We start from the raw sequence: 20,519 nt of genomic DNA, 5'->3' as shown, positions 1-20,519 counted from the left end.
CTGGTTGTATGCTGGGCCTTACAAATGGAAGGGTGGCACAGTACGTGGGTGCCAGGCAGAGCATTGCAATACTTTGCCATGTAACAGACACTATCAGGCAAAGTGCATGTATATTCCTGTATAGGACATACATATTGGATTACAAAGAGACAAAGTAAAGGACTAAGTAACCACCATTGATGGTCCATCTTTCCTTCCCCAGACACAGGGGACACTTTTCTTACAAATAACCCTGGGGCACCATTCCCTGACACAGTGGCACCATTACGCTAACTACTGACACCAATGATGGAGCACCATTTCTCCTAGGGGCCACTGATACAGGGCAATTACTATTCCCACTGATATGGGGGCATTTATTATTGACATATTTTTTCATTCCAGTAACACATGAACATTTATTACTTCCACTGACACAGGGTTCATTTAATCCTCCCGCTAACATCGGGGCCATTTTGTACTCTCTCTGATACAGGAACTTACTCCCATTGTTACAGATGCATTTATTGCTGACACTGGGGCATTTATCTCTTCCAGTAACACAAGGATGTTTATTACTCCCACTTGTATAGGAACATTTGTTAGGTCAGTGATACAAGAACATTTATTATTTCCATTTTTACTTGAACTAACAACTGGGGCATTTTTACTCACACTTACTCCGGGGCATATATAAATCCAACTGTTACAGGAACATTTTTCAATACTGGACAAGGGGAACTTAGAAGTCCCACTAAAATATCTGCTTCCAAGTAATCTGCAGTGGATTTTTTAGCAGCATTAGTCTACATGTCCTTTAGGAATAATGTGAGTGGCACATACTTTCTGTTTTTCCATTGATTAGTCCCACTGAACATGGATGCCAGACCTTTTTTTACCAATAATCTTGGTAATGGGGCATTTGTTTCTCCCACTGACACAATATTATTTCCCTTGCCATAGTCTGCTGGGCAGGTAACTGCCACTTTATTTGAATAGTTTACAGACCCCTTTTCTAAGCAGATGGAACTCACCTGACCCTACCTTGTAGAATACACAGGTCGCCTGTATTAGTAAGTAATCACTCATGATTGCATAATGATGCAATATTTGTGTTTACTATTGTATCATTTTTTCCCATCTCTGCAACCGAGAATCTGGCAATCCTGCCTGACAGTAAGCTCTATAACTATAAATTCCAAATTCAACTTTACTGTTGAAGGGACTGTGAACTGAAGAAAACCTGGGCCCTTTTAGAACTTTTTTAATGTCGAATAGTCTTCAGAAATAACATACAATACCAGTAATCTAAATGATGCCTTGTACTGTTATTAATGAGCACTCTAATAATACATATGAACAAAATGTCTCTTACAACCTTCTAATTAATTTTGACCTTTTAGGTGCATGTAGCTTGCCAATACTTGCTTTTCTGTTCTGTTGCTCATGGTTTGTGAAACATCCCAATGTGTTGGTTGTTCCAGGCAGCGCTCCAAAAATTAGGTTATGATGGAGTATATTCAAATGAAGAGTTTTGGAATGCTGCCCTATTGATTACATCTGTTAATTGCAGAGTAAATTGGGGTGGGTGAAGTGGGTGGAGGCATGACACCATTGTACCATTGCGGGTGTCTAAGATATGAGCACCAAGTATATCAGCCGGAAGTGCAGTGGCAGCCAAAATGATATCATATAGCCAAATAGAATAAAGATACCCTCATACCTCTACAAAGCTGAAGTAAAGACTATTTTGGAGTCTTCAATCCAATTATATTTTTATGTTTTCAAATATTGAAGCCATCGGATTAGCGTGACAGCCAAGTAACTAGCTTTTTAGAAGGATAGTTTAGCAATGACAGTCACCATGTTTCTCATGAATATCTTTGCACATAACTATCTGAAACGACTCTGTCCATTTGTCTGGGTCCTGTAACACATTTTTCATGGGTAGCATCAGTGGTGCTTTATAGGTTAGTACCGCATAAACCACTCATACTTCTACATATTTCATACAACATCAGTTAAAATCGCACACAACTGTCCCTTTATGTTAACATCCTATACCCATACATTCACCTAAACTATAGGGTGCAACTATAAATGATTTCCTATTGGTCTAGGAAAAATAAAACAACAGAAATATATGTTTAGTGTGTGGTCACAATGCAAGTGCTCCATTTGCAGGTAGCAAAAACCTAAAATAAAGATAATATATGCAGATGGCACAGTAATATGAAGCATCCTGTGCTAGTGAGGGTTCGCCCACAGCAGTCTATAAACAGCACAGCGTTCGTGTCTAAATGAGCAGACGACAGCAGAGGAGACAGTGAAGAGAGGTGATTATTCATTACGTTCTGCTGATGGCTGCAGGGAAGTATATCAATCTTGTACTATGTTATGAAAATAACTCGGTAAAAACTCATATTCAATATGATTACCTGGGAACATATATCGGCTTGGAAAACTGGTTCATACTGTTACATATAACAAGGTTCTGAGAAATAATGGGCATATAGCTTCAATGGACACAAGTTCCTAGGATAAGGAAGCCACAGGTATCTCTATTTAGAGTTTATTTATCCACATTGCTTCCAAGGTGACCCCATATGACTATCTGCGTCAGGAAGGTCCAATTAGCTTATAGGAAACATTTTTTTTTCTTTATTATGGGGACAAACTAGATATTATTTTTTGAGAGAATCTTACAGTACATGTTAGATTTGTTTTTGTAATGGGAGAAAGTGGGACTTCAGATATGAGGCCAGGGATACCCATGCGGGAATGAGGACTTTAAATTATAATGCATGTTATTTAAAGTACAATGCAATTATAATCATGTACCTGTACTTTGTGTTCCTTGTGTCTCATTGCCTTCTGACATAATCATAATTATGAATTATTTCCTTGTCAGCTGGATAGATTTGTGGTTTGCCACCCCAAGTATATACTGGTAATAAGTAAAAAAGAGGAAGAAGATAAAGCTCGGGTTTTTTTGGCAATGTGCTTATATTGTAATGAATTGTCACCGAATAACAAGGATTTAAAGATACAAAATGAGGTGGGTCCTGGCCCATTCATAAGCATAGGTTCATTCAGAGCAAACTTACATGGATTAAACAAACATTCAATAGGTCTTTACCCATTACAGCATGGGTGTATTTAGACCGAACTTGCTAGACAGGTATACTTTCTGGCTTATAGTAATAAAAGATTAGATGCGATGGAACTTAAACGTCTCTCGTCCCGACACGTTTCGCCTGAATGGCTTCCTCAGGATATATGGAGATCGTTAATGACGCACTGCGTAATAGAAATATTTTCTTGTCATGATAACACTGCCATTATTTACAGTATATTCCAGGATACAAAAATTGACTGGGTGGTTCTAATGTCCAGTATATCCCAGCATGCAGTTCACCTGTCCCATGGTGCAGTACAGATTCCATAATTAAATAACGTTAAATTGTGAAATTACTTTATTCCCTATTAGTGAATAGTTAACACATATAAAAAATATATTATAGTATACAGTGTATAGCTATACACATAATTATATATATTATAATTATGCTATATCATAATTTGGTATACCAAATCTTGACTTGGTAAATTATCATAAAGAAGGACATTTAGCATATTAATTTGGGGCATTCCATGATGTTCTCTAAACTCTTCATAAAATAACTAATTGATAGTACTGTTGCTGCTTCTTTCATCGGCAGTTAACATGTGTTTTACTAAGTCTAAGTAACGACCCGGTCTTTATCAGAATGCCATGCAAGGGATAATGAAATGCCACCCCCAATAGGCAACAGATAACTTTTCCTTGGTTTATTACCAGGTTGCAGCATCTTGGGTTGATGACCTCAATAATAACCTTAAAGAAAACTAATGAAACATGAAAATTAAGCAAAATTAAAATAGATTTGCCTACGTATACAAAATTACATTTTTGAAATACTTGATGTCAATATATTCTATATTCAGTATGTTTACAGAACTAATCACAAAGAAGTCATTGAAAAACTCTGTTTGTATGATTTCCTTTTATGTTGATGATCAGGACAATCACGTTGAAGGCTCCAGCAGTAGTCTGTCATCATGTGTCTATCCCATCTGCTCTGATACCTTTCTTCCATCACCTTTATATCTTGATGGAACCTCTCCCCTTGTTCTTCAGTGAAATCGCCAAGGTTTTCTGGAAGTTTTTGCAAATGGCTATGGAGATAGTGTACCTTGTGCTCATTGTAGCACCCAAATCTTTAAAGTTTAAGAGCAAGTTTTGTACCAGTTCTTCATAATTTTGTGCTTTATGGTTACCCAAGAAGTTCTTGACAACCATGATATAGCTGTGCCAGGCAGAAGCTTCAGTATCAGTCATGTAACTTGTGAAATTTGAATCATTTATCAGTTTCTGAATCTGGGGTCCATCATGGATTCCTGTTTTAAATTTTTTAGTACTCAATCCAGGGAAGATTCTGCAAATGTATTTGAAGCAATCACCGTCCTTGTTCAGAGCTCTAACAAATTGCTTCATTATTCCCAACTTTATGTGTAGTGGAGGAGGAATGATTTTTTCTTTTTCAACCAATGGCTCGTTAATGATGGTCGTTGCACCTTTTTTCTTGTTTTCCTTTGGAGGCCATTTCACTTTATTCCAGTAATCCTGCTTTGCTCCACTATTCCACAAGCAGATGAAACATGGGTACTTTGTGTATCCACTTTGCTGTCCAAGTAGGAAAGTTCGCAATTATTAAATCAACACTTATGGACCATTGGTGTTCATGATAGCAAAGCTTTTGTAAGACCAATTTGATATTTTCCTATTCTTCTTTAAGTTTTGTTGAGTGACCAATTGGAATTGATGCATAGTAGTTGCCATTATGCAGTAAAACAGATTTCAAACTTCGAGTAGACCTGTCTATGAAAAGCTGCCAGTCTTCTGCTCGGTATTCTGGTACTCCCATATTGGCTAGTAGTCCAGGCATGTTACAACAGTACACAAAGTCTCCATCTTCACTGAAATATGGTGGGGGTGTCACCTCTCTTGTCCTATAAACTGTTATTTTAACTTCCGGTCTCAGACAGTTCTTTTCTTTTAGACTGGATGCTAAAAGTTCAGATGCTTGTTTTGACAGACTTAGGTAACGTATTAAATCATTGAGCTTTTCTTAGGAGAACTGCTGGTTTGATGAAATACTTCCTTCATATTCACTTCCACTGCTAACTCCTGGATTACACTCCAAACCCTGTATATCCTGCATGTCGGATACAGGAATATCAGGGAGTGTACTGAACACTGCTATGGGAACATGAGCACCATACATCACCTTATCTCTGACCTTGAACGTTCCTGACTGCTTACTGGAGACTTGACCACATCGACGGCATCAAAAATGCACCTTGCCAGCTGTTTTTGAACAACTAGAAAGCAGCGATAACGATTTGGAGTCACTTGTGGAATCCAGCGATAGTGATTCACCAGGAAACTTGTCATTAGACAGTGACAGTGAACTCAGCAACAAATCTGAACTTGAGGTCAGTAATGTGCGCACCTTAATGTGGCTCAGGCAGTGCCCCAAAGATTCCTATTTACTGGTGCAACTGGTGTGAAAATTGATGCTAAATGCAACGACCCCTTGGCATACCTGCAATTGGTTCTGACTGATGAGGTTTTTGAAAAAATAGTTGCGGAGACAAACAGGTACTCTGCACAACAATTAGCTGCTCCACACCTGAGATTTGCAAGAAGCAGAAAGTGGGAAGCAGTGACCAAAGATGACATTTTGCTATTTTTGGGCTTGATGATACTTTAGGGTGGTGGTGGAAACCCCTGCAGAAGTAGTATTGGTCTACCAATAAATTACTTGTCACTCCATTCTTTGCCACAGTCATGCCAGAGTACAGATTTACCCTGATCATGAAGTGTCTATACTTTGCCAACAATGAAGAGTTTGATGAAACTACCCATCCTGTACCAAAACTCAAAAAAAATTGGGAAGTATCTCAAAAAATTCTTAAAAATTTCCAACAGACCAATGTGCCAGAAAGAGACATCAGCACAGACAAAAGTCCAATGGCTTACAAGGGGAGGCTCAGCTGGGTGCAATATATTGCGTCAAAGAGAGCATGATTTGGCGTGAATTCCTACATGCTGTGCGAATCCTCAACTGGCTACATATGAAATTCAGTCCTTTACACAAGAAAAGGGACAAAATTCAACCCAAAATACAGCAACTATGGAATGGCAACATCTTCTGTTCCCTCACTCATTGAGCCGTTGCTAAATCAGGATCACAACCAACAACTTTTTCACTTCTCCTGAACTTTATGAGGTTCTTCTGCAGCACAGACCAGATGCATATGGAACCGTTAGGGATAACCGACGCAACCTGCCATCAATGTTGCCAAAACGAAGCTGATGACAAAAGAAATGGTTGCCTGGAAGAAAGGCAAAATGATGGCCCTGATATGGCATGACAAAAAAAATGTGTGCCTAATGAGTACAGTCCATAATGCCTCCACTGTTATGGTACAAACAAAAGGTGGTAAAGAAATAATGAAGCCGCAAGTGGTGATTGACTAAAATAACACCATGGGAGGTGTCAACAGAGCTAATCAAGCAATGATATTCTACCCAGCAGTGCGAAAACAGCAAAAGAAGTATTACAAAAAGATTTTCAGGCATCATGTTGAGCAATGCTTGTAGAATGCCTACATTCTCTACAAGCGAAAGAGTGACAGGCTGGTAAATCATTCTGACTTAATTTGGAAAGTTTCCAAATATATTTTCAAGAACCACCAAACACCATCAATGGCCGTGAATAGACCTGGACGTCGTGCTGTTACCGTTGTCAACCCGGAACGCCTGACTGGTCATCCAAAAGGAAACCAGGTTCTACTGTCCTGATTGTGATGTTGGACTTTGTGCAGTACCATGTTTTAAAATTTACCATACCCGGGATGTCTACTAGATATTTAATTTAAATTTATCAATAATATTGCACCCTTGTTTGGACAAATTTCAGTGTTTTTGATTTGATAAATATTTTAAATTACATTGATTGTTGTTATAGTATTTGAATTTTTTTTTAATTATTATTTATAATTATTTATTATATTATAATTTATGATTTGTGTTTCAAACTTTATCATACACGGGAGTTATTCCTAAGAATTACAGGCCTACAGTATTAAACAACAAATTTCTATGCAAAACAATGTACTGCTTTTAGCATAAAAATATTGACATATTTGGACCACCAGGGAGGGTAAAATCTCCATGTTGGTATTGTTTCTAGTTGATTTTAAACCTGCGCCATATTTGCTTAGTAGACACTGCAAACCATAACTTAAACATTAATACAGGTAGTACCCGAGTTAAGGACATCCGACATAGAGAGGACTTCTAGATACAAACGGGGCTTCCCTGCACGCTCCTGTGCAGGACAGAGCCTTGATAGGGGGAAGGGGGCGGTTCGCATGACTTGCAGAAGAAATCTTTTGCTACACACAGCTGAGCAACATTTTGTAACTATTTAATGACCAAGACAAACTCTGCAAGTGTTTCTTTTTGCATATTGAAGCACAGCTTGCTCCAGAAGTTAATGAGGGTCTAGGCTTCCTAAATTCCTTTTTTCCTCTTTGCTTTGTTTTTTTTAATTTGGTTATGATTAATTCACAGTGAGGATTTCATACAGTAACTGACACCATGCTGCCTAAAAATATGTTGAGACAAACATCTGTCCTAATTGCATTTAATAAACTAATGTATCTGTTCTGACCTACATACAAATTCAACTTAAGAACAAACCTACAGTCCCCTATCTCATATGTAACTCGGGACTAGCTGTAAATGTTCCTATGAAAGGTACAACTGGATTACTGATTTTAAAGGTGAAAAATCTAGGCTGCCTTAAGCCTATGGATGTTCTTCATTATAAATGGCCCCTGAGTAGGGTTTCTGAGAGATGTAAGGAGCCAGAGAATACTTAGCATGCCTTTTTTTATTATAATACTGCAGTGCAATGACTGTGTACAAATTGCATAAACAGCAATCAGACATCAGTACATTGCAGTAAGGTTTAGTTGCCTTGTTCTTCTGCACAGCTCACATAATCATTGCTCTTTGCTCTGTTTGCCTTAAACAAGTTTGGAATCTGTTACTGCAGCATTTCTCTATTTACTTGCAGTTTATGAAGAACCAGAGGATCCCAGCAACAGGTCATTTTTTTCTGAGATCATCTCTTCTGTTTCGGATGTCAAATTCAGTCACAGTGGCCGTTACATGCTCACACGCGATTACCTCACGGTTAAAGTTTGGGACCTGAACATGGAGACCAAGCCTATTGAGACTTACCAGGTAAATGGAACTATAGTGGAAGAAACCCATCTCAGACCTGTGTATGTGATGAGATCTTAGCAAGCTCAGTGAAGCAATATTATCCATATATTCATACTATTCACATCATAATACCATTGTAAAGCTCACACAAAAAAGCTCTCCAAGACTGAAAAAGAATATCATAGGAGAACTTGGGTGATCAAGCAAATTTGGAATGGATCTGGCCCAGGATTGAAAACATTTGCCATCTAATAGCAAATTATTTTTAAGAACTACTTATCAGGTTTGCTGGATCACTCAGGGACTCCCATAATTACACATTAGGCATGATTTATTAAAGCTCTCCAAGACTGGAGCAGATTCTCCAGTCTTGTAGAGGTTTTTTAAATCAGGCCTAGTGTGTAAATGATAACATATTCACCTGCAGTGTACCTTTGAACTTGCTAGAAATGATAACTATCCAGACGAGTCAATTCCCTAGTACGGCCACATTTTGCCCTCCCTTCCTGCATGCTCTTTTATCTTGACAACTGTTCTGCATCAGTACTACAGTTGACTTTGTTGTCTTTACTGGCTAGTAGAGAGCTACTCCTACTTCCAGCTCTGGAAACATTTTTTAATTTGAATCCAGTGGTTCTACCTTGGATATCAAAATGTGGCAATACACTGCAGAATTTTGTACCCTACATGAGTAACTCAGTCATCCTAATCTTCTCATTGTGGTATCATATAATATGTCAAAGAAGATGGCAATTGTCACCAAAACCAAGGCACAAGCAAAAATGCTTTGTTTTATTATTTATCTCTGAGGAATTCACTTGGATGAAGAGAGAAATGTTTTTAATATTACAGAACAAATCTCGTTGAATTTGGACTGCAAGTAGCTTTGCCATGACCTGAGAACCTTCACAGTCTAAAAAAGTAGAGGGTTTAGAATTTGTTGCCACCCAAAAAGTTTTGGATAGTGTTTATGTAAGACAAATTTAAATGTTAAAATGAGTTCACTGAAAAATGTAAATATTCAACAATATATTGTTTTTTCTTCGCAGGTTCATGATTATCTTAGAAGCAAATTATGTTCCCTGTATGAAAATGACTGCATTTTTGATAAGTTTGAGTGTGCCTGGAATGGATCAGACAGGTAAGATATGTGAAAATTGTTTTTAAAGTACACCTATCATGCAGAACTAATAAGATCTAAAACAAATTGTACTATATATGGCTATGTATAATTGTTGTCAGCCATACAAGAAACATGTATTTAGAGTGCAGAGGGCTACCATTGCTGATCCTTCAGAATGGGCTGTCAAGCTAACCCTATTTATGAGTTACTGACCTAGAACATGTATATAAATTAGGAGATTTTGGCATTTTAATCCAACCATTCTCAATCAGGGTTCTTTCAGAGGTTTTTAGGGGTGCCTAAAATTGGAGCTGATTGACATTTATTTTGATGGTGCCTGCATAGTTCAACACTACTTGGTGGAACCAGCTGCATGACCCCAATGGTGATTTTAGATGTCTGTACAGGTTTTATTCTAGCTCCGCACCACTGGCCACCAATTGAAAGGCTTTTTTTCTATTGACTCTCTAAAAGCTGGTTTAAGTAGGGTTTCCCAGAGACCTGAAAATTATTTCAAGGGTTCCTCAAAGGTCGAGAAGGTCTATTCTAGTCTTTGTGCCTTTTCCAGGTTAGTGGTTCAGACAATTCTGAAATCAAATGCTGCTAGGTAACTACAGTTAAGATTTATATGTACAAGTTTAGAAATGCGCTACATCATTCTAAATAGTTATCATTCTAAATAACAGGTGTTCTTTTGATTATTTTAGTGAGAAATATTCTGAGAAGCTTTAAGAATATCAAAAGGAAATATGGAACTTCATTTTTTGAAGATCTATAGATGGCAATCTGAAAAAAAAATCCCAGACCACCGGGGTTTGCTACCTTTAATATCACTGTAGGGTAAAACTGAACTTTGTGAACTGTGAACCTTGTTATACCCAATTACCTTTTACCCTCTACCTTTTAAACACCTTTAAACCAGAAATGCCAAGGCTCTTCTTGGCAACGGGGCTTTGGTTTAGTATTTAGTATTAGTATGGGCATTTAGCATTGTTCCATGTTGGAGGCCAGGCCAGCCTCCTAATTAAGATGAAGAAAACTGTATTGGGAGTGCCCAGAAGTGCTGCATTTTGCATTCAGTTTCATGTGCCAGCCACTTTGTTGATTCTTTTGGCTTGCTACAGACATCATGGTGTCCATGAAGAGCATCAGGAACATGTGCCAAGTAGAAATGTTTATGTCTAGGAATAGGAGAGCATAAAACCTTTATTGGTGTGTGATGACTGGAATATGTATGGGTTACCCAAGCTTCAGAAGACTGGTATTGGATGTAGACAAGTACACTTGTCGAAAAAAAAATGCATGGAAGGGACACTCCAGCTTATGGTAGCACTTGTACTTTTTTATATAGCAATTTACCTTCCTGGCTGACCTAGCGATTCTAAAATAGGATCTCAAGATTGGATGTCATTTTTTTTATTGTAAAAATGCCAAAGTAATCAGTAAAACAGTTATGTTCTTGATTTAAAAAGTAGACTTTTATTTTATATACTGATAACTGTGGGTATGAATGACAGCTCATCTCATAAAGGTTTGTTCATTTCCTTTTAGTGTGATCATGACTGGTGCATACAACAACTTCTTTAGGATGTTTGACCGTAACACAAAGCGTGATGTAACTCTTGAGGCCTCCCGGGAAAGCAGCAAGCCTCGAGCTGTTCTCAAACCGCGCAGAGTTTGCGTTGGTGGTAAGAGAAGGAAAGACGACATCAGCGTGGACAGTTTGGACTTCACTAAGAAGATCTTACACACAGCTTGGCACCCAACTGAGAACATCATTGCCATAGCAGCGACAAACAATCTGTACATATTTCAGGATAAAGTGAACTCAGAAATGCACTAGGATTTCCAATTTCCCATAAATCCTCAGCCAGCCTTTGCGGTTGGCTCACAATGATGACCTCTGTTGGAAAGTCTTCTTGGTGGTGGAAATATTCTGTTTTTATTTGCATTGTACAGGTAACAGAGATGAAATTGTCCACTGATTTATTGTTTATGGAATTTTTTTTGTTGCTGCTGTATTATCCTTTAAGGCCTATAACGTAAGCAGGGGAAACTCATTTGAAAAAACTGCTTTGAGAAATTTGTCTTTACACATAATTGCCAAAGAGATTCAGGCAGAAGAGAGGTAAAGATGTTTTTTTTAGGAATTACCTAGTTTATTTAATTACATTGTGTGTCAGTAACTTGTCATTAGGAGCTCTATGGCATGTTGCAAGAATAGTGCTGGTAAGCAAATCTACATCAAGTTCGGGCACGAACGTCCCCAGGACTCACCAGAATTAATAAAGTTTACAATCTATCACAGACTTTTTTTTTAAAAGGCAACAGGTCTAGGAGATGAAATTGTGATGTGCCATAGTCTTTAACATCTGACAAATGGAGGGAACCCTGAGTGCATCCACTTGGCAATACCCCTCCCTAAAAGAGATGGTTCTGTAAGAGAGGAGCTTCAGGCTCTGGTTGGTTTTATTTTGTGAAACTGCATTGTGGACGTATGCCTAAATGACATGCTACTAGTGCTAACATAATTGAGTTTATAGTCATCATTCATAGTACTGTGGCATTACTAGATGGACATTCCTATACATAGGACTACAGGACTATACACAGGACTACAAGTCCATTCATATTCATTAGTATGCATTTCTTATCCTATATTTGTGGCAAGGCTTCCAACAATATACTGCGTCTTATGCATTAGCCTGGCAGAAGGGAACAATTATATCTAGCAATCTCATGTTACATGTAGTCCCCAATTAGATTCTATATTGTAAACCCAATTCTGACAAAGACAGAGCTTCTCCTCTGACACATTTAGCCTTATGTCCTGGAGAACAATTGTCTGTTGTCCTAAAACCACCATTCAAGCTAAAATATATTCTTTATATTCTTTTTATGACCAGGTTTTTAGCTGACTAGTAAACCTGAAGCATTTACAACAGTTTTTAAAGCATCCAGAAATTAATGACAAAGAATGTACGGAAGCCTCTAGACTTTCCACTATAGCAGACCATAAGAGTGCAGGTCAAAATAAACTATAGTGGCACAGGTCATAGTAAACCATAATGGCAAAAACCGTAAAGATACAGGACATTGTAAACCATAGAGGTACAGGCCATTGTAAATCATTATGGCATAGATCATAGCAGACCATGGGGGTCTCAAGTCATACTAAACCATAGTCTCACAGGCCCTAGTAGCATAGATCAAAATCAACCGTTGGGCTGCATGCAATAGTAAACTAGTCACCCATGCCATAATACTCTAAATGGACACAGAATACACCAGACTATTGAGGTTACAGGTCATAAAGTACAGAGTATCTACAGAAATGGTTTGCTAGGGCTTTGGACTTTAAGGTACTGCATTGCGAGTTGTTGCTATAGCCAATTTACCACCCTGGTTTTCAGATAATTGAAAGAGCCTAATCGCATTCACCACCATCTTCATAGGTGTCTATGAGTGCTACCCAGGGGCCTTGGATAACAATCATGTCATGGGTCCTCACTCACATATATCTGCCTGATCAGCTACCATAGTCACGCATGTTTGCCAATAAACAAAGCATTGTTGCAGTTGTGTGTTTGCAGTCAATCATACTAGGATTTAATATTGTAATACTCCCTTGTTGTTACCACTGATTGCAATATTACTGTCTGGGATGCCACTGTTTGTGGGCCCAAGCTGCGGTTCTGACTGTGTTGATGCAGCAATGTTATGTCACCATTGGGGATTTAGTCTATGAAGGGCATCTCATACTTATTGTGTCCGTATTATTCATCCAAGGCTGAGGTACTGTATATAGTTCAAATGAGAAGCAGCTCTGCAGCTGGATTGGACTAGAGCTTTTATAGTGTTCATTTCCAATAAATGTAAGACTCATCATATTGTAACTCCTGTATAAATCTGAAGAAAGTGCCTGCATTACATACTGGAGTCAATTGGAGTAAATGTCACTAAAACCTTGTTTTTTGACAACGCAGATACTCCATATTGCACTTTTTTTTACATTCGGGCCCATGTTTACAGTATGTGAAAACATAATTACAGAATAAAGACTTTTAGTACCTTCACATGGCAGTGATTATAAGATAAGCTTCATTGTGTATACATAAATTGTCTAAAGAAAGCACAGGCCATTCATGCTGCAGCTAATGATGCTCTGGCGCTTAGACATTACTATACCATCCAATGCAGCTGCATCATGAGACATATTTCTTGTCTCCTGACCCTTTGGCTGCCTTTTTCTTCTGTATACAGCAAGGAAGTAGAGGTGATGCAGCATTTGTAAGATGTAGGAATAGGGTGGTCTGTAATGGGGTTGGGTGGATCACAATGGTTAACTGAAGGGCTTTGGAATCAGATCTTGCTGCTCATAATTCCAGGGTCGATTTTTTGGTATCTAAGGGCAGTCAGAACTATACTTTATTCAGACACATATATACACAGGCAAATGCATCAAATTCAACGACTTCACTAACCATAAGCCACTACATCATCTTTTAGGACTGTGGTACCCAGGGTAGTCTTATGGTGGAATTTTTTATGATTTTAAAATATCGGCAAGATACCACTGTGCCCCAGTTATCAATGTTTTACATCCCATAGAAAATCTAGTTAAAGACTGCGATACGAACTTTTGGCTTTGGGTACAACTTCGAATGCTGGTGTGGTTTTCTAGTAACTGGAGTTTCTAAAGGAGATGTAAGAATCCAGCATGCAATTTAGCATTCTAGTAGCTACACATGAATAAAAAAACAGTATTGGTGGAGTTGGCTTTCCAGGAAAGTAGTAAAAGAGAGAAAGGCAATTTACAACTCCTAATTTATTTAAGTCCTTATCTTAATCTGGCCTTAATTGGTTGGCTTGCTTGCTAGTGAAACACAGCCTTTGCAATCTATTCGGTGTGCTCTGGTAGCAAATTCCTCTAACAACCAGGCAAGCGGACTTTTGCTATTTACCAAAACTATATGGCCTGAAGACGAATTCTAAAAAATTAAATTTTATCCAAAATGGTGGTAAATCTGAAGGGGGTTGAACAAAATGTGTATAAGGGTTTAGATTTTACACATAACTTGGCTCCCACATGGAAGAACTGAGACCTATAAATCCCTGAACAGAAACCTTTCATAAAAGGACTTTAATACTTTCCTGGCAACCCTGTTGTAAGCAATTTAAAGAGAAATATTCTGTAGACAAAGACTGATAACTTCATATTTAATATCTGTATCTAGATAACACAACATGCATGAATCATAGTCTATCAAGAATGTCATGTTTCTCATAGTCAAACTACAGGCAGTATAATGCTTTATTTTTCCAAGAACCGCTTAGTACAATGTACACATTCTTTAAGGTCCATCAGTGCATGTATAGGCGTTTCCACTGATGGCATTGTGCATAGCCACATACATATGTATCATTTTAAATTAATTGTTGCTTTAAGTAACTGATCAGTGCATAAAAGCTGCAATGTTTCTCAACAACAGTCTGCAAATTAAATTTATCTGTGACTATCACTCTGAAAATATAATTACTGGTAAGTGACTAAAATAGTTTTCCATTGTGACAGCAACCAAAAAGAACAGCAGAATGTAATATTGCCCTTTCAGAACTGTATACAGAATTAGTCAAATCAGGTGAACTACTTTTAAAACATTTATCCACCTGCTGCATACAACCAAGACGGGTGTGTTTTCAAAGAGTGATCTAGTGAGATAGTAGCTAAATCCATCAGAACCCAAGTCCATCACCGGCTCATCCCTCATGTTTTGGATCCTTGATGCAGCCGCACCTGCCATGCATAATGGGAAGCTTGATAAACTCTCAAGCTTAGACTGGATTTTATAAGACCCAAATGAGGCTTGAACATGGGGGTGGTTGTTAATGGGGGGGGGCATATTCTTAGTCCATCAGAAGAGTAGTTGCCCAAGGAGTGACATGGTGTTTACTAATAGGGGCAAACACTAAAAGAATAAGAAAGTCTTTTCATACCTACCATAATTTAGAACCCATTCACACCTTGTGTTACATTAAAAGAGTTATATGATGTGCATTCATATTCATGTAAATGGGCTGTCAAGGTGCCCACATGGACAAAATTATGGCCATTGTATCATTTATAGCAATGCAACACATCAGAACATATGGAAGTGATTTACCATGTGTTCCTTTACTGTGTTGAGGGGCCATCAACAATAAAGGTTACCTCCATGCAACAACGCACCACAACATATTAGGTCCACCATATATCCAACATGTAGGACCTCAGCTAATGCTGCACTGATCATGATTGCCACATCTGCATTGCATCCTATAATCATGGTAATATACTTTATAATAGACCACTGAACTTGCTTGCTTCCATTAGGCCTGACCATAAAGCGGTTCACTGGTACCACACAATGTTGACAACTTCTTGGTGACTCTTATGCTAGTCACACCCAGCATTAAATACAAATACTATATGAAAAACTAAATAATAGATCAAACAACCTACTACCACACTTTTCATCACTTCATCACAAAATTGACTTCATTTAGTCGATTTTAAAATTGAAAGCTGGTAGAAAAAGATTGCTGTGCTTTGCCATGTAAAAAGGATTCTACTGCTGGATGGGGAAACCTACCAACCGAAGTCCAACAAAATTAGTAAGGAAATATGACAGAGTGTTGAGAATCAATGCTGCACCAAGACTTAACAAATATTATGTGTCTCGCCATTATCGTGAAATGTACAGCAATAGGCTTTTGCATGCTTTTTATTAACGGAATAGAAGATATTTTTTCTTAAAGCTGCAGTTCTATTTTGCTCTAAAATAACATTTTATACCTGATAACTTTTTATTTCTTTCAAGACTGTGTTGCATACTCTACAACAGTATTCTGTTCTGTGAGGTATTGAGTGCAGAGCACGATACAAAATGGCTGCTCAGTAGAGGGGGGGAACAAATCATGGGGGGACCGATACTTCCAAGGCTAAGTCACCAAAACCGAACATCAGTTGCGGGTAGATGCTTTTAGACTGAATCACTGGCTCCTTATATATCTTAGGAATTCCAAGGATCAGATCTCTGCAGCTGTGTTCTCGGCTTCAATTTGTGGATTGGTTGCTCTTAACAAAAATTCAGAGGTTGCTATTACTGAATGACATTTTTTTGACTTGCCCTTAAAGTTCACAATCTCTATGCAGGTTTATTTATTTATGAATTTAAATTAGTGCTTTTGAAATACAGAGGACTGTCGGAAAACAAAATGTTTACATTGAACTATCCCGGTGTCCTGTGTGGCAGACAAGTAACAGTTTACTTTACAGATTTTCTTTGAAATAATGTATAAACTTCTGTCAGCGGACAAATATGCATGTTTTATATTTTGTCTTTGGGGAAACAGCTGCTGCTTTCAGGCGCGACAAGCAAAACTCTTTTTATATATCTATTTCTTGTATGTCAGAAGCGATACATACAAAAGTGTATGTTCCAGTTTTCTTTTCTAACCTTCTGCTGTAAATACCTGTGTGAAGCACAATCGCATGTGCACCGACTCAGCCATACTGCACACAATATACAATGTGTCAGCTTTTGTTTGAGGAAATGAGGAATGTGTTTATATTGTATAATCGACTTACAATGAACAATATATGTACATATTTACTATAACTGATGTAAGGTTTCTCTTCTGTAAAAAAAAAAAAAAAAAAATGATTGTTACTCAACTATGGACAAATGAATGACAGAAAGGTAAAGATGATTGGTTTTACTTGATTACAGTCTCAGAAACAAAATATTATATTTACCCTGGCTGTGGTGTGATTTTATTTGTACGTTTTCTTTTCAATACAAAAATAGGAACTTTTGCTGCTGCTAATGAAATGATTTTTTGGGGATCAAATACATTTGGGGATTTATTACACCTAGACTGTCCCTAAGGCTGATTTCAGTTCTGCAGTCTGCCAAAGAGTTAGCTGATCTTCCAACGGCTCCCATTGAGCTGAAGGCGAGTGGTTGGGAACCACATTGTCCAGGTGGTTGCGGTGCCGTCCCAGTGGTTACTGCTGGGGTTGCTGAACGCAACACGTTGCTTTTGGGCTGCTTCAACTGACTTAAATGCAACCATCTTCAACTGCAGCTCATAGTGGTTGGAAAGCAGTTGAAAGCAGTTTTGGTTACTGCTAGAGGACTGAGAAAGAACTTCCTGAAACCACAAAGCAAACCACAACCGCTCCCATCTATCTGCATGAAGCTGAGGTTGAGTTTGGTTGAGTTTAAACTGTGGTTGACACAGGGTAAAGCATAACTCACACAACTCATCTATCTATATACCATTGCTGGCGGTCGCCATCTTCCTTTCTTCTTCCTAGAGTCTTTCGTCCATCTTAATTGCCCATGCTGGGACGTCATCAATGCCGTATAGGCATGTGGGAGTTCATTTATCCCCAGTACACACAAGGACATTGCCTGCCCCTTTCTGCAATTATTACCTGCCTTATACTATATTTTTTGTAAAGTGGGACTTTACTTCCACTTTAAACTGCAATGTATTGAAAAAGAGCCACGCAGAGCAGCTAAAAAGCAGAGGTTTGCAAATGCTAGTCTGAAAATGCCCTAAAGATGAGTCTTTGCTACTTGCAAGAGATGTGGTTAAGACCATGATGCAAACCATTATATTCCACTTTTGCAACCTGTGGTTCCCTAACTGTGGCATATGGCTGCATACAGCCTACTGCTTCCCTGTAATTGGTCCTATAGAAATGCATTCCTGCAAAGGGACAATTCTATGCACCTGTGCTAATGACAGAGCACCATTGTTATTATTCATGAATGGCCTACATATTACACAGCACTGTACAATAGTTGTTGCAGATGACAAACTTTCAAACTTGACACATGAGGACACAAGTGGAGAAGACCCTGTTCAATAGAAGTTACAATGTAAGAGGTGGAGAGAGTAGTATACAATAAGAGGAGGGTATGGAATCGTGGCTAATTAGTGAATGGTTACAGATGCAGATGGGTAGGTAAGTTTGATAAAATGGTGCAAAAGTTTATGATAAGTGCATGTAACGGGAGTTTGATGGTCTTGCTATTACTGCCACTGAAGATGGGGCACTGTTCTTCCCACTGACACTAACAAATGGACATGACACTAATCCTTTCACTTACCGCATATACTTGGTCTTTCTTTTCTCTCGAATAAGGAAAGAGTTAATGATGACAGGTATCTTGTAGTGGCAATAATAGACAACATCCATTAAAATTATAAATATTTTATTGTTATGTGTCCCTCCTAAATCTGCGATTGCCCATGGAGGCCCACCAGACAAACTGGGTTCTCACTCTAATTTTTCATTCTTTCTCGACGCGTTTCACACAAACTAGTCTGCTTCCTCAGGAGTATAGGAAGTAAGTGTTCGGTGTTGATCATGCAAGAACAGCAAACAAACAAGCTCCACTCAGACTGATTTGTTCTTGAGCTCAATGCAACAGAAAGGATCAAGCCATCAGATGATGATATGCTAACAGAGAAAACTCTGGTGTATTATATGTGTATATCGATCACATTCAGTGGCAAATCTGACAGTTACAACATTAGATAGTTGCAAGTTTTCAACATGCTGTCATATTAAATTATTATTATATTATATTAGGAAGACACCATATGTTTAACTCTTTGCAGGGGTTATCTGCCAGCACAATGATCATACAGTATGTCAACAGATTGCATCTCACTACATGAAGATTTTTTTTTTAATTCGAAACAACATAGTATAACCAAAAAAGTCTGCTGTACATTACCATTGGGTCACAACATTGCCAATTAAAGTTTTAAATTTTAAATATATTAACATAACAAACAGTAAATTCAGAGCAGCTTTTTTGCTCCTTGTGCACATGCATAAATGAAGCTGGAGTGGAAGTAGAGGAAAAATGAATTCAGTGCCATTATTTAGAGTTAACGCCTAACTGATAAGCTTGAAACGATTTTTAAAAAATCATCTATAGAAGGTTTTGGGTACCATAATTTTTTTTGTAGATTTACACAACTGAATGGCTTGACATAATTGGTATTGTTGAAGTTAATGTAGTCTTAATTGTTTACCAGCCATTTAGGAATTTTATTTATTTTTTGTGCATTAAAATTCATTTTGTGTATTTTTTTAATTAGTTTTATTAAGGTTTAAAAAGCAGTGGGGAATTATAAAAATAACATAACATACACATTTGCAACTTCCAGAAAATATATATTATGTGTTTGTGAGAGAGGTAGAAATATTAAAGTAGTTTTCAAGCCTACATTAAATGTTTTAACATGAGCTTGAAAAAGAAAAAAAAAAAAAAAAAAACTTACGAAGGGTTTTGCCTAAATTTTTGAAAAGGATTTAGTAAGCATAACCATTTTTGCCAGGCAAAGGACAAAGGGGCAACAAACTATAAAGGGATTAAAGCAATTTACAGCGCTGTCCTTGGTGCTGAAAAGCTACACATGTATGTAAAATCTTTAAAGTAAACCACAGAGGTCGGATTGATGTAAAGTGTGAGTTAAGGTGGCCAAACACTGGCTGATGGTTTCAATAAAGTAGATAATAAATGCATTGAATTTAATGTATATTATTAAAAAGTAGATTGGGTTTGATCAATAAATTAATTGCAAATGCCAGTTCTTACCTGCACTCCCAAACAACCATTAGGAGAACGTCCCAGTATATATAAGACAGCTTTGCAAGTTTTAATGGACAGAAAAAAGGAAGGTTACTGTTGGCTGCTGGTTTTTAGGAGTGCTTTTAACTGTTTATATTAACCTATATAATAATATATACCTTATATATATATATATATATAATACCTTGTCAGGTGGGCAGGGGTGGAGTGGGGTGGCACTTTATTGGGTGCACAGAGAATATGCCAGGGTATTGATTGATATTGGGTAGATGATTGTGCCTCCATGTTCAACTTTAGTGGATTCTCTAGAAATAATACACTGATGTGGCTGACATCTCAACAGTTGTTAAAGTATATTGGATCTGCCATGCAAAAATGTTTTTTTCACATGCATTATTTTTAAATCACTTTA

At 37.8% G+C, this 20,519-nt stretch overlaps 1 protein-coding gene across 4 annotated transcripts in view; it reads left to right on the top strand.

The window, feature by feature from the left end:
- PPP2R2C (protein phosphatase 2 regulatory subunit Bgamma) overlaps positions 1-13,024 on the top strand; it is an 82,856-nt gene extending 69,832 nt beyond the window's left edge. For all 4 annotated transcript variants that reach the window (XM_072406464.1, XM_072406463.1, XM_072406467.1 and 1 more), the window contains 3 exons: positions 8,172-8,341; positions 9,373-9,464; positions 10,998-13,024. In XM_072406464.1, the coding sequence (XP_072262565.1) occupies positions 8,172-8,341; positions 9,373-9,464; positions 10,998-11,289 (554 nt within the window). In that variant the 3' untranslated portion in view covers positions 11,290-13,024. The remainder of the gene's footprint in view (positions 1-8,171; positions 8,342-9,372; positions 9,465-10,997) is intronic.
- Positions 13,025-20,519: the final 7,495 nt, after the last annotated feature.

Source organism: Pyxicephalus adspersus, chromosome 3, assembly GCF_032062135.1.
Source record: "Pyxicephalus adspersus chromosome 3, UCB_Pads_2.0, whole genome shotgun sequence".
Lineage (NCBI taxonomy): Eukaryota > Metazoa > Chordata > Amphibia > Anura > Pyxicephalidae > Pyxicephalus > Pyxicephalus adspersus.
The sequence above is the reverse complement of the archived record's forward strand: the minus strand, read 5'-3'. Positions and strand labels throughout refer to the sequence as shown.